At 45.3% G+C, this 15536-nt stretch overlaps 1 protein-coding gene and 1 long non-coding RNA gene across 4 annotated transcripts in view; one reads left to right on the top strand and one right to left on the bottom strand.

The window, feature by feature from the left end:
• Positions 1 to 14653, top strand: part of LOC142657949 (uncharacterized) — a 51532-nt gene extending 36879 nt beyond the window's left edge. Inside the window, exon 3 of the long non-coding RNA XR_012850007.1 lies at positions 13038 to 14653. This is a non-coding gene — a long non-coding RNA (uncharacterized LOC142657949). The remainder of the gene's footprint in view (positions 1 to 13037) is intronic.
• FOXRED2 (FAD dependent oxidoreductase domain containing 2) overlaps positions 1 to 15536 on the bottom strand; it is a 117071-nt gene that overhangs the window by 81374 nt on the left and 20161 nt on the right. For all 3 annotated transcript variants that reach the window (XM_075833507.1, XM_075833509.1, XM_075833508.1), the window contains one exon: positions 14009 to 14497. In XM_075833507.1, coding sequence (XP_075689622.1) covers positions 14009 to 14497 — 489 coding nt within the window. The remainder of the gene's footprint in view (positions 1 to 14008; positions 14498 to 15536) is intronic.

The following is a 15536-nucleotide window of genomic DNA, read 5'->3' as shown; positions in this document are numbered from 1 at the left end:
AGGTGGCCAAGGATAGTAAAACAAATCCCAAAAAATTCTTCAAGCATATAAATGCAAAAAAGCCCAGGTCTGAATATGTGGGACCCCTAGATAATGGTAATGGGGAGTTGATCACAGGGGATCAAGAGAAGGCAGAGTTACTAAATGGGTTCTTTAGCTCTGTATATACAACTGAAGAAGGAGCAGCTGATGTAGCCGGTGCCAGTGCTGTTAATATATCAGTTGATATACTGAATTGGATGAATGTAGAGATGGTCCAAGCTAAATTAAATAAAATAAATGTGCACAAGGCCCCGGGACCAGATGGGTTACACCCTAGAGTTCTTAAAGAGCTTAGTCCAGTTATTTCTGTCCCCCTTTTCATAATATTCAGAGAATCTCTAGTGACTGGTATAGTGCCAAGGGACTGGCGCAGGGCAAATGTGGTGCCTATTTTCAAAAAGGGCTCTATGTCTTCCCCGGGTAATTATAGACCAGTAAGCTTAACATCCATCGTGGGGAAAATGTTTGAGGGGCTATTGAGGGACTATATACAGGATTATGTGACAATAAATAGCATTATAAGTGACAGCCAGCACGGTTTTACTAAGGACAGAAGTTGTCAAACTAACCTAATCTGTTTTTATGAAGAGGTGAGCAGAAGTCTAGACAGAGGGGCCGCTGTGGATTTAGTGTTTTTGGACTTTGCAAAGGCATTTGACACTGTCCCCCATAGACGCCTAATGGGTAAATTACGGACTATAGGTTTAGAAAATATAGTTTGTAATTGGATTGAGAATTGGCTCAAGGACCGTATCCAGAGAGTTGTGGTCAATGATTCCTACTCTGAATGGTCACCGGTTATAAGTGGTGTACCCCAGGGTTCAGTGCTGGGACCCCTACTATTCAACTTATTTATTAATGATATAGAGGATGGGATTAATAGCACTATTTCTATTTTTGCAGATGACACCAAGCTATGCAATATAGTTCAGACTATGGAAGATGTTCATGAATTACAGGCAGATTTAAACAAACTAAGTGTTTGGGCGTCCACTTGGCAGATGAAGTTTAATGTAGATAAATGTAAAGTTATGCATCTGGGTACCAACAACCTGCATGCATCATATGTCCTAGGGGGAGCTACACTGGCGGATTCACTTGTTGAGAAGGATCTGGGTGTACTTGTAAATCATAAACTCAATAACAGCATGCAGTGTCAATCAGCTGCTTCAAAGGCCAGCAGGATATTGTCGTGTATTAAAAGAGGCATGGACTCGCGGGACAGGGATGTAATATTACCACTTTACAAAGCATTAGTGAGGCCTCATCTAGAATATGCAGTCCAGTTCTGGGCTCCAGTTCATAGAAAGGATGCCCTGGAGTTGGAAAAAATACAAAGAAGAGCAACGAAGCTAATTAGGGGCATGGAGAATTTAAGTTATGAGGAAAGATTGAAAGAATTAAACCTATTTAGCCTTGAAAAAAGACGACTAAGGGGGGACATGATTAACTTATATAAATATATTAATGGCACATACAAAAAATATGGTCAAATCCTGTTCCTTGTAAAACCCCCTCAAAAAACAAGGGGGCACTCCCTCCGTCTGGAGAAAAAAAGGTTCAAGCTGCAGAGGCGACAAGGCTTCTTTACAGTGAGAACTGTGAATCTATGGAATAGTCTACCGCAGGAGCTGGTCACAGCAGGGACAGTAGATGGCTTTAAAAAAGGGTTAGATAATTTCCTAGAACAAAAAAATATTAGCTCCTATGTGTAGAAATTTTTCCTTCCCTTTTCCCTTCCCTTGGTTGAACTTGATGGACATGTGTCTTTTTTCAGCCGTACTAACTATGTAACTATGTAACTATGTAACCTCGAATTCCACCCCCTCAGGGGTGAGAACGGGAACAGGAGGTTTCCTCGAGGGGGACCAGGACGGGGAGCAGCGTTTCAGGAGGGAGGCATGGAAGATGTCGTGTATGCGAAAGGATGGGGGCAGCTCCAGACGGAAGGATACAGGGTTGAGGACTTCAATGACCTTATAAGGTCCAATAAATCGGGGAGCAAACTTCCTGGACGGGACCTTAAGGCGCAAGTTCCTCGACGACAACCACACCAGATCCCCGACGACAAACCGGGGGTTAGCAGAACGTCTACAATCAGCCTGAATCTTTTGTACGCTCTGGGACGCCTCTAGGTTCTTCTGAACCTGGGCCCAGACTGTGCACAGTTCCCGATGAACGTCCTCTACCTCGGGATTATTGGAACAACCAGGGGAAACGGAGGAGAACCTAGGATTAAACCCGAAATTACAGAAAAACGGGGAGACCCCTGACGAGTTACTGACCCGGTTATTCAGGGAAAATTCGGCGAGGGGAAGGAATGAGACCCAATCAAATTGACAGTCAGAAATGAAACACCTTAAATATTGTTCCAGGGATTGGTTAGTCCTTTCCGTTTGGCCATTAGTTTCGGGATGGAAGGCGGAGGAGAAGGATAGATCAATCTCCAACTTTTTACAAAAAGCTCTCCAAAATAAGGAAACAAATTGTACCCCTCTGTCCGAAACGATATTGACTGGGGCCCCATGGAGACGCAGAATGTGTTTCACAAACAAAGAAGCTAACGTCTTGGCGTTAGGTAGTTTCTTAAGGGGCACAAAGTGGCACATCTTGATGAAGCGGTCTACTACCACCCACACCACCGACTTGCCCTGAGATGGAGGCAAATCGGTGATAAAATCCATGGAGATATGGGTCCAAGGTCTCTGGGGAATGGGCAAGGAACGTAGTAAGCCCGCAGGTCGGGACCTAGGGGTCTTGGACCTAGCACAGATCTCACAAGCGGCGACGTAAGCCCTAACGTCTTTAGGCAACCCAGGCCACCAATAGTTTCTGGTAATGAGGAGTTTGGTACCCAAGATGCCAGGATGACCAGATAGAGCGGAGTCATGGTTTTCCCTGAGTACCCTTAGCCGGTATTGCAGGGGGACAAACAGTTTGTCCCCAGGGAGGTTCCCGGGAGCTGAACCTTGATCAGCCGCGATGTCAGAGGCTAAGTCAGAATCAGTGGCAGAAACAATTATACCAGGAGGCAAAATACAAGCAGGATCCTTCTCAGAAGGAGGATTAGCAATGAAACTACGTGACAGTGCATCAGCCTTAATATTTTTGGACCCAGCCCTATAGGTAACCAAGAAATTAAATCTGGTAAAGAATAGTGCCCAACGAGCTTGTCTAGGATTAAGCCTCCGGGCAGATTCTAGGAAAACCAGATTCTTGTGGTCAGTAAGGACCGTTACCTGGTGTCTGGCCCCCTCCAAGAAGTGACGCCACTCTTCAAAAGCCCATTTAATGGCTAAAAGTTCGCGGTTGCCAATATCATAGTTACACTCCGTGGGCGAAAACTTCCTGGAGAAGTAAGCACAGGGGCGGAGATGGGTGAGGGAGCTGGTACCCTGGGACAAGACGGCCCCCACTCCCACCTCGGACGCGTCAACCTCCACAATAAATGGCTCCCTTTGGTTGGGCTGAACCAGCACGGGGGCCGAGATAAAGCACTTCTTGAGGGTCTCAAAAGCCTGGACGGCCTCAGGGGGCCAATGGAGGACATCAGCACCCTTGCGAGTGAGGTCCGTAAGAGGCTTAGCGACGACCGAGAAGTTGGCAATAAATCTCCTGTAATAATTAGCGAACCCCAAAAAACACTGTAGCGCCTTCAGGGAGGCAGGTTGGACCCATTCCGCCACAGCCTGAAACTTGGCAGGGTCCATGCGGAATTCATGAGGAGTGAGGATTTGACCTAAAAATGGTATCTCCTGTACCCCAAACACACATTTTTCGGTCTTCGCAAACAGATTATTTTCCCGAAGGACCTGGAGGACCTTCCTGACATGCTCCACGTGCGAGGACCAGTCCTTGGAAAACACCAGTATGTCATCAAGGTACACTACAAGAAAATTACCCAGGTAATCTCTCAGAATTTCATTAATAAAATTCTGGAAGACGGCAGGGGCATTACACAACCCAAAGGGCATGACTAGGTATTCGAAATGACCTTCGGGCGTGTTGAACGCAGTTTTCCACTCATCCCCCTCTTTGATGCGGATAAGGTTATATGCCCCCCGTAGATCGAACTTAGAGAACCATTGGGCCCCATGAACCTGATTAAAAAGATCCGGAATCAAAGGAAGGGGATACTGGTTCCTTACTGTGATCTTATTCAATTTCCGATAATCAATGCACGGCCTAAGACCACCATCCTTCTTCCCCACGAAGAAGAAGCCAGCACCTACAGGAGAAGTCGAGGGGCGAATGTAACCCTTGGCCAGGCATTCTTGGATATACTCCCTCATAGCTTTACGTTCAGGACATGAAAGATTAAATATCCTCCCCTTAGGAAGCTTGGCACCAGGCACCAAATCGATGGCGCAATCGTAATCTCTATGAGCGGGCAACACCTCGGAGGCCTCCTTAGAAAACACATCAGCGAAGTCCTGAACAAACTCAGGAAGCGTGTTTACCTCCTCCCGGGGAGAAATAGAGTTAACAGAAAGACATGACATAAGACATTCACTACCCCATTTGGTAAGCTCCCCAGTATTCCAATCAAACGTGGGATTATGCAACTGCAACCAGGGAAGACCTAATACCAGATCGGACGATAATCCCTGCATCACCAGTACATAGCACTGCTCCAAATGCATGGAGCCAACACGGAGTTCAAAAACAGGAGTATGCTGAGTAAAATAACCATTAGCAAGAGGAGTGGAGTCGATACCTACTACAGGGATAGGATAAGGTAAATCAATAAAAGGCATCTTTAGAGACATAGCAAATTCCACAGACATGATATGAGCCCGAATCCACGAAGGCACTGCCAGTGGCAGACCGGCCAGCAAACGAGACCTGAAAGGGAAGCAAAATCTTATTGCGTTTAGTATTAACGGGAAATACCTGTGCGCCCAAGTGACCTCCCCGATGATCACTTAGGCGCGGAAGTTTTCCGGCTGCTTATTCTTGCGCCTGGGACAGGTGTTCAGTAGATGCTTGTCGTCCCCACAATAGAAGCAGAGACCATTCTTCCTGCGAAACTCTCTACGTTGTCGAGGGGACATGGAGGCCCCGAGTTGCATAGGTACCTCCGAGTCCTCCGTGGAAGAGCGAGGAGACGGGACCTCGGGGGGAATCGCAGGGCAGTCAGAGGGGAAAACATTGAAACGTTCAAGCTGACGTTCCCTGAGACGTCGGTCAAGTCGTACTGCTAGGGCCATAACCTGGTCTAGGGAGTCAGAAGAGGGGTAGCTAACCAGCAGATCCTTCAGGGCGTCAGATAATCCTAACCTAAACTGGCACTTTAGGGCCGGGTCGTTCCACCGAGAAGCTACGCACCACTTTCTAAAATCAGCACAGTATTCCTCAACAGGTCTCCTACCCTGACGTCAGGTCACCAGCTGACTCTCGGCTAAGGCAGTCCTGTCAGTCTCGTCGTAAATGAGACCGAGGGCAGAGAAAAACCGATCAACGGAGGAAAGTTCAGGGGCGTCAGGAGCCAAGGAGAAGGCCCACTCTTGGGGCCCTTCCTGGAGTCGGGATATAATGATACCCACCCGCTGGTTCTCCGAACCTGAGGAGTGAGGTCTTAGGCGGAAATAAAGTCTGCAACTCTCCCGGAAGGAGAGAAAAGTCTTACGGTCCCCTGAGAACCGGTCAGGTAACTTGAGGTTGGGTTCTAAAGGTGAGGTGAGGGGTACTACAAAGGCAGCGTCAGACTGATTGACCCTCTGAGCCAGGGCCTGGACCTGTAGGGAGAGGCCCTGCATCTGCTGGGTCAGGGTCTCAAGGGGGTCCATGATAGCGTCAGCGTAGAAGAAATGGTAGACTAGGTAAGGGCTTGTTATTATGTAATGGCAGGAAGGAGGTGAAGGGAACAAGTGAGCCCTAATCTACCCACCGCCCTGTCCCTGCCTACTTGCAACGACCCGCCCTAGGCGACGGGGTACAACTTGGCGGCGGTCCCTACGCTGTCTAAGTGCAAGGGAGTACAAACAGGGAACACGCAAGGGAATACAGTAGCCCACGGAACGCCGCGAGGAAACGGAGCGGTGAATGAGCCAGTCAGGATCAGGAAGTAGTGGAGTATACAAACGGGAGCACGGAGCAGAAGCAAGCCAGGGGCAGAGCAACGCAGGATAAACGGAACTGAAGCAAGGCAGAAGCACGGCAGAAGCAGGCTGGAGCAAGGCAGCAGTGGGGCCAGGAATCCAAGAAGAGTAACAAGCAAGGAGGAAGAGAAAACGGCAGGTATAAATGGACAGGGGGCGGAGCTAACTCTGACTGACCAGGCCGCGATAGGCTCTCCCACTCCTGAGCCTGCCACCCTGATTGGTGGGAGCAGGTGTCAGTCTCAGAGGTCTGGCCTCAGGTGTCGACTGATTAATCCTGGGAGTATACCCAGACGTAGTGCCTGGCAGATCCTTTACACATATACCCTCATGTACTCCGCACAGCTTACATATACCCTGATGTACTCCACACGGCTTACATATACCCGGATGTAATCCGCCCATTTTACATATACCCTGATGTACTCCGCCCAGCTTACATATGCCCCCACATTATAAACTGAAATACCAGTAAAACCCCAAACAAAACTACTACCAAGCAAAATCTATGCTCCAAAAGCCAAATGGCGATCCTTCTGAGCCTGACAGCCCAAACAGCAGTTTATGACCACATATAGGGTATTACTGTACTCTGGAGAACCCGCTTAACAATTTATGGGGTGTGTGTCTCCAGTGGCACAAGCTGGGCACAACATATTGGTCACTGAAATGGCATATCAGTGGAAAAATGGGAATTTTCAATCTGCAACATCCACTGTGCACTCATTTCTGCATTACACTTACGGGGTCAAAATGCACACAATACTTCTAGATTAATTTCTTCAGGGATGTAGTTACCAAAATGGGGTAATTTTTCGGGGCTTTCCAATGTACTGGTACCTTAGCTCAATGCAACATGATGTCAGAAAACTAATTTTGTAAAATCTCCACTCCAAAAACCAAATTGCGCTCCTTCCCTTTAGAGCCTTTCTGTGTGTACAAACAGCAGTTAATGATCTCCTGTGGGGTATTGCCGTACTCGGGAGAAATTGCTTTACAAATGCTGGGCAGCTTTTTCTCCATTATGCCATGTGAAAATGAAAAAATTCAACTTTTTTAGAGGAAAAAATTGTGATATTAATTTTTACACCCTAATTCTAATAAATTGTGCAAAAAACCTGTGGGGTCTAAATGCTCACTATACCCCTAGATTCCGTAAGGTGTATAGTTTCCCAAATAGGGTCACTTTTGGGGGGCTCCTACTGTTTTGGCCCTGCAGGGGCTTTTGAAATGTGACATGGCACCCGAAAACCATGCCAGCTAAATTTGAACTCCATCAATTTTGAGCCCCAAAGTGTGTCCAAACAGCAGTTTACGACCACTTATGGGGTATTGCCGTAATCGGGAGAAATTGCTTTTCAAATGTTGCGTTACTTTTTCTCCTTTATTCCTTGTAAAAATTGAAAATGTCCACGTTTAAATCGGAAAAAAATTTGCTTTTCAATTTCATAGCTTAAATTCGGCAAAAAACCTGTGGGGTGAAAATGCTCCCTATACCCCTAGATAAATTCCTTCAGGAGTGTAGTTTCTCAAATGGGGTCACTTTTGGGGGTTTTCCACTGTTTCGGTCCTACAGGGGCTTTGTAAATGTGACATGGCACCCGAAAACCATTGCAGTAAAACTTGAGCTCCAAAACCAAATGCCGCTCCTTCCCTTCTGAGCTCTGCTGTGTTTCCAAACAGCAGTTTATTACCACATATAGGGTATTGCTGTAATGGGCAGAAATTGCTTTTTAAATGTTGGGGTGCTTTTTGTCCTTTATGCTTGTAAAGATTGAAAATATCTACGTTTTATTGGAAAAAATATTTATTTTCACGGCCTCATTCCACTAAATTCAGCAAAAAACCTGTGGGGTCAAAATGCTAACTATACCCCTTGATAAATTCCTTGAGGGGTGTAGTTTGCCAAATGGTATCTTTTTGGGAGTGTTTCCACTGTTTTGGCCCCACAAGACCTCTTCAAACCCAACATGGTGCCTAAAATATATTCTAATAAAAAGAAGGCCCCAAAATCCCCTAGGTGCTCCTTTGCTTCTGAGACCGGTATTTCGGGCCATTACCACACTAAGGCCACGTGAGGGATATTTCTAAAAACTGCAGAATCTGGGCAATAAATATTGAGTTGCATTTCTCTGGTAAAACCCTCTGTTACAGAAAAAAATGAATTAAATAAGAATTTCTACAAAAAAAATGAAATTTGGAAATTTCACCCCTACTTTGCTTTAATTCTTGTGAAACGCCTAAAGAGTTAAGAAACTTTGAGGGGTGCAGTTTTTAAAATGGGGTCATTTATGGGGGCTTGTATTGAACCCCTCAAAGCCACTTCACAACTGAACTGGTCCGTGAAAAAAAAATAGTTTTTTGAAGTTTTCTTGAATATGTGAGAAATTGCTGCTAAAGTTCTAAGCCTTGTAACGTCCTAGAAAAAGGAAAGAACGTTATAAAAAATGATGCAAACATAAAGTAGACATATTGGATATATGAAATAGTAAGGCCTCATGCACACGAGCCATGTGTACGGACGTGATTTTCGGGTCGGCCGCCCGCGAAGTGTCACCCATGAGACTCATGCAAATTGCGGGCTGTGCACATTATTTTCTATGAGCCTGGACTGCAGAATACGGTCGTAATAAGAAATGTCCGTTATTTCTGCGGTCCAGGCTCCTGGGCTATGCACGGACCGTGTAAACCACGGTCGTGTGAATGGGCCCATAGAAATGAATGGGGAAGTAAATCTCCCGTGGATTTTCGAGGGAATTGCGGCCACAAAAGCACGTTAGTGTGCATGGGGCCTAACTATTTTGTGTGGTATTACTATATGTTTTACAAGCAGATACATTTAAATTTAGAAAAGCGCAAATTTACTCTAAATTTTGATGTTTTTCCCAAATTAATATTGAATTTAATCGACCACATTTTCTCACTAACATAAAGTACAATATGTCATGAGAAAACAATCTCAGAATCGTTTGGATAGGTAAAAGCATTCCAAAGTTATTACCACATAAAGTGACATGTCAGATTTGAAAAAAATCGGCTTAGTCTTTAAAGTGGCTCTGTCACTAGATTATATGTGCCCTATCTCCTACATAATCTGATAGGCGCTGTAATGTGGAGAACAGAAGTGGTTTTTATTTTGAAAAACAATAATTTTTGAGCAAGTTATGAGCAATTTTAGATTTATGCGAATTCGTTTCTTAATGACCAACTGGGCGCTGCATCTAAGGGGTTAATTGGTCGGATCGGAGGATAGCTCTGGTCCTGGCCATGCAGCAGGGTGTCAGGTGTATATACACCTGACACCTGCTGGCGATGGTGCAGGCTCAGCTTCTGAGCCCGCATCAGCAACACAGCGTATCAGTACATTTTGTTCCGTTAAGTCCATAACCACAACGACGTACTATTACGTTGGATATCGTTAAGGGGTTAAACACAAAGGACATCAGCATGCCTAATATTCTGTCGACCCAGTAACAAGGGAGGAAAAAAAAAACATTCTGTGGTACAACTTCACAATAAAGGCGCATAGTGGAAAATGTACCAGAAATGCTAATTAAAAAAAACAAAGAGAAAAAAAAAAATAATAATAATCTGAGACGGTTTCCAACTGGAAAACAGAGTTTACAGCTTTCCATACAGTAATTCACAGAGGAGACTCGATATTCAGCTCCCAGCAGGCCCATTTCTCATTCAGGTTATGCACAGTAGAGACCCCTAATTCATTCATTATTGGTTCATAATTATGATATTCTTTTACTTTGTGTATCACGTTATTAATCCTAGGAAAAGTATCTGATTTTCAGTTAGATGTCACGTCAGATCCAGCAGCTACACAGATCATATTTACGACCCATCTACATTTCAAGGGAATGATTTCAAAAGTTAGGCCAAGTAAAATGAGTTCTGGTATCAACTGAACCCTAATTTGACATATCTTATAAATTAAATCAAAAACTTCTTTACAGAAGTTGGTAAGCTTAGTCAGTGCCGATTCTAGCTTTTCTGCTGCCTGAGGTGAAAATTGAAATGGGGCCCCCCAGATCTTGATTGACATCCTCCTGGTTGTTCTACATCACTAGCAGCCTCCTCAAACTCTTACAGAAGCGCCGTTGCCTTGTACTCCCCTGCATGCGTAGTGCAGCGATAAAGACGGGCAGAGTACACCTTGCTGCACGGTGCATGTCCAAGTAGTACAAGGCAATGGCGCATCCGATTACAGTTGGAAGAGACTGGTAGTGATGTATAACAGCCAGGGAGGTGTCAATCAACCATGAAAAGGTGGGTTTGGAGGCAGGACTATGTGACTCTTCAGGATAGCGGCACTGCCCCATGACACCTTAACGCACCTTGACGTAACTGTACGTCGAGGTGAGCAGTAAGTTTGCGCACCTTGACGTGCAGTTACGTCTGTGCTTTGACAGTTAACCGCCGCGCGGCGCTACACTGCAGCGGCGGTTAACTGTGCAGGGTGTCTGCCCTGCATTCCCCGTTGCCGATCAGCGGCCCATCGCCGCTGATTTCGGCAGTTAACCCCTTAATTGCGGCGTTCGATTCTGAACGCCACAATTAAGGTGTTTAGCGCTGATCGGCAGCCCCCACGTGAAATCACGGGGGCTGGCGATGGTACCCATGGCAGCCGGACAATGGCTTTTGGGCTGCCATGTACAGAAGCCTATGAGGACCAGCCGGAGGGTGGTCGTCGTAGGCTTCCTGTCAGTGTGACTGTGACGTCACACTGACAGTTGGAATGCATTACACTACGTGTGTAAGTGTAATGTATTCCAGCAGCGATCAGAGCTGCAAGTCTAAGTGTCCCCTAGTGGGACAAGTGAAAAAAGTGAAAAAAAGAATAAAAATGTTTTAAAAAAAGTGTAAAAATCAAAGTTCTAAGTGATATAAACAAGAACTGCTTTTTTGTGTGGGAGAGTTGATGCAACTAAGGAATAAATTCTTTATTAATAGTAAATGTGATGTAAAAAATCAACAGTAGGCATGAATTGGGCGATAGCAGAGACCCCTATTTTTCTGCATCTGAAGTAAAGAATGATACTAGGTTACTAATGTGCGCCTAACCTTGCTGTACTATAGTCGTATAAGGATGTTGACCATGTAAAAAGAGGTACCTGTGGAGATAGATTGTGGGGATGGCTTGTATCACACTAGAATTGGGATAGGACCTAATGTGTCAACACCAGTGAGACTCTGGTTATTGTATATACCTAGCTAGTGCCAATGCACTTGTCACAAAATGTAGTGGATTGTGTCCGGTGACAATGTGTGGCAAAGGAGTAAAATTGATGGGCGGCCATGCATGGGTGCAGCTGGGCAAATGGACTGGCAACAAAAATGATGAGGTATTCTCCCTGTTTACTGTACTGCCAGAGATGCTTGGTAATGTGCCCAAGAACCGGCTGCTGCTTACCAGCTCTATGCTCCCTCCACCCAGGGAATGGATGGAGGAATCGAGACAGTGGTGGAAAGGGGCAGGCAGGATAGGGGATGTGGAAGCCTCAGTGTGCTACTGCCCTGTTCTCTAATAACTCTGTTCTCTATCAGAGCGGAGGCGGTCAAAGGCTAGTTAGACAGCCGGACTGCGAGTGGAACAGAAGATGTGGTGCAGAGAGTGCTGTGGCTGTGTACCCATGCGAAGTCTGCAGCTTGTCAGCACTGTGACACCTCCGCCTATGTAGAGCAGAGGAAGCATACCAGCGGTGAGAAGGAGCAGACTGGCTGGAGGCTGAGGGGAGCGCTGTGTGTTGCTACCCCGTCCCCCAATAGCTCAACTCTGACCAGAGTGGAAGCAGTCAGTCGGCTTATGTTAAAGCCGGTCCGCAAGTTGAATAGAAAGAGACTATAAGTTAAATTGAAGCTAGATTAAAGGGCTAGGTGCCTATGTTGATTATTAAAAACGTAAACGCCCACCAGAATATTTTGACCACATACGAGGAGCCAAGATGTTTTCTAAGCTAGACCTGCGTAGGGCTTACAACCTAATGCGGGGTATTGAATGGAAGACGGCATTTAACACCGGAGACAGGCACAACGAATACCTGGTGATGCCCTTCGGCCTGTGTAACACTCCCGCGGTCTTCCAAGTATTCTTGCGAGCTACGCCGTTTCGGTAACTACCATTCAGTTCTATGGAGCTTACGGAAACAGCGCAGCTCAGCGAGTTACGGCGGAATTCACCTCATTCAGCCACAACACAGAGCGGCTGAACAGGGTTTAGGGGGCCCCGTCCTGGAGATAGGTGTGGGTCCCAGAGGTGGGACCCGCACCTATCTGACATGTATGACATATCCTGTGGAAATGTCATTAATGTCCTTCATGGGAAAACCCCTTTAAATATTGACCCGCACCTATCTGTAGAATAGGGCCCCCTGAAACCATGTCATGACATGGTTGGGATTACCAGAAAAAGCTGAGAACGTTTTGCTACGACGTTTCTTGTAAACAATGTTTCTTGATGATCTTGTAACTCGGGAGATATGAAAACAGTGTAGCTCAATGTGCTATGCAGTTTATGTAACTCCCTTTGACTTCTATGGGAGTTCCGGAAACAGCGTAGAAAAGCACGCTCAGCTGTTTCAGGAAAACTCAGCCACCTCGTAACCCGGTGGCCGAAGTCCAGCGACAGAAGGTAGGACAGTGGTCAGGGGACCTGTTCTAGAGAATGGTGTGGGTCCCTGAAGTGGTTATGCCATAAAGATCCGAGATAGGGGCATATCCTTATAATAAATTCATTTAAAAAAAATCCGATAACCTCTCTCAAAAAAAATTAAATAAATAAAAAGTGTATTGAACTAACATTGCCCCACCAATCAACTGTATTTGAATCACCTGTGTACTGAACATCTGATCCAGTTATTACTTTTTTCTGGCATGTTTTGACAGACTTACCTGAACCCGACACCAAAGCCTGAATATGAACCTACTGCTGAACTGGCTGCTGTTCCAGTGCTGTGGACTCAGCTCCGCTCTCCACCCTGAATCATAATTATGAACCTGCTGAAAGCTGCTGATCTCTGTATAGCCTGGTTCGTTCCCCGACTGCTGTTCCATCTATGCTAACTCTGCCCCGCTATGTACCCTGGGCCTATACCCGACGTCTGAACCTGTATCGTGATTCCTGTACCTGAGCCTGAAACCTGTATCCAAGCTTATTGTGAACACATTCTGTAATACAGTGGGACAGTTAGGCCGTTTTACATTGGCCAATGATTGGGCAAATGAGCATTCGGGAAGAAGCGTTCATATGATCATTGTCCTGTGTAAACAAGGCAATAATAAGCCGATGAACGGGCAACCGCTTGTTCATTGGCTGATCGCATCTTTTATGCAGAAATAAATTTGTGTTGTTGGCAGCACATCTCCCTGTGTAAACAGGGAGATATGTTGCCGACATGATGCAAATGCATGGGGAAGAGCGATCGTAGTTATGATCGCTCGTTACCATACATAACCAATCATAGCTCCTTGTGAAAGGAGAAAACGAGCACCGATCAAGGAGATCTCGTTGATTGGTGCTTGTTTATGGCCCATATTGGCCGGTATAGAAGGACCTTTTGTTATTTCCTACATTAGATTACTGTACAGTGCTTGGTTTCACGACTGCACATACCTACAGCACACTCTGTCCAGACATTTATCCAGCAAGATATGCTGGAAGATTTCAGTTCTGAAGCTTGCAGGATTGTGAATGCAGCTCTGGACAATGATATAAACGTGTTCAAAATCAGACACACTTGAGTTTTGAAAGGCATTGCAATCCTTCATTAATCCATTGAGCAAAGTGAAACATTTTTTTCTTCTCTTTTTCAATGACAAATACATTTACACTATAGGATAAACTGGTTTCTGCTTACTTGCATATGTATTCATGTTCTGTCTGATCCTCTAGGAGAAAGTAATAACCATGCCATGCTTCCGGGTTGGATGTTAATCTAACTCGTCTGATTTCTCTGCCATACTGGACATTGAGGGAAGAACTAAAAATTTGCAGATATCTCACCATGTCATCTGCATGGGGAAAGAAGTCACGAGAGTAATTCCAAAAACGCAAAAGTTCATCCTGACTCAGTAGTGAGTTCCAGTCATGACGAAAATTAAACTCCTTGTTCGTGCGTCCTGTAAAGCGTTTGTTTATGCTGATTAGCTTACGGTGCCTTGGAAAATGATGAAAGAAGCTACCAGGTCCCTGGCTGCGTTCAAATACAACGTAATCTCTCCCAGCCTCTTCAAGAAACTTTGCAATTTGTAGACCTCCTGGACCAGCACCCAGTACACAGTAATCATGAGTGATCAGTTGGGAGAACACGGATGGCAGCAGAAAAATAACTACAACAACCAGCATCCTGAATAAGAGAAGAAAAGGCAAAATTAAAAGCTTAAAAATGCAACTCTTATAATAAGTAGGTCACATAATTGGCATTTAAACATAGTATTTTGTGAATAAAAAGCTTTCAGAATATAAAATATTTAATGTGAATATGAAAAAAGTTTTAGTGAAATTGGGGGAATAAAATAATTAGAATTTTTTATGTAGGTTCTAATATTTGTGTACAACACACACAAAATGCTTTACATATAAACACACACATACATATACACTCCTCAACATGGAAATTGCAACACCAGGAAGGGAAAGCCGTAAGGTTATGTAAATCGACGAAGCAGCAGGTGTCGCTAAGATCTGCAAATGATCGAATTTTCAAACATCTAGCTCCAATCTGTGGCATGTGGGAGAGGCATAAACACCAGATTGAAAGCAAAGTTTTTTAGCCACATGAAACCTCAAAAGTCGGATCAAGTGGTGTGGGATGATTGTACGATGCCTCCTGTTTGTCGACATGCCAGTTATCACCATTTCACGCAAACTGAAAGGGACAGAATCCTTGAACAGAGAGACCTTGGTTTATCACTACGGCAGATCACTACGCACCATACTGAGAGATCAGCACTGTTCAACGTTGCATGTACCGGGAATGACAGCAAAATGTGCGCGGAGGCGAACTTCTGCACGGACAAATTGTCTGATTGGAGGAATGGCGCATAGTGATCCATTCTGTATTGCAAGTGAAATTGAACGTCACATCCCAAGCATAGGGTGGCAACCAGTGTCGACACAACCATCTGAAGGAGTTTCCACGACATTAGGCTACGAGCCAGATGTCCAGCACGCCATCGTTCTCAAAGGCTATCATGGTGCACAGCAAGACGGCAATGGAGGCTGAAATGGAGGTCTATGCTCTTCAGCAATGAGTTATGCTTTAGTCTCAGACGCAATGGTAGCCAGAGATTGGTCTGGAGACCACGTGGGCATCGCCATGAAGAGGCCTTCAAAAGGGAACGCCACACTGGTCCTACTCCCGAGATTATGGTGTGGCATAATGT

This window comes from Rhinoderma darwinii, chromosome 7 (genome assembly GCF_050947455.1).
Source record: "Rhinoderma darwinii isolate aRhiDar2 chromosome 7, aRhiDar2.hap1, whole genome shotgun sequence".
In the NCBI taxonomy this organism is placed as follows: domain Eukaryota; kingdom Metazoa; phylum Chordata; class Amphibia; order Anura; family Rhinodermatidae; genus Rhinoderma; species Rhinoderma darwinii.
The sequence above is the reverse complement of the archived record's forward strand: the minus strand, read 5'-3'. Positions and strand labels throughout refer to the sequence as shown.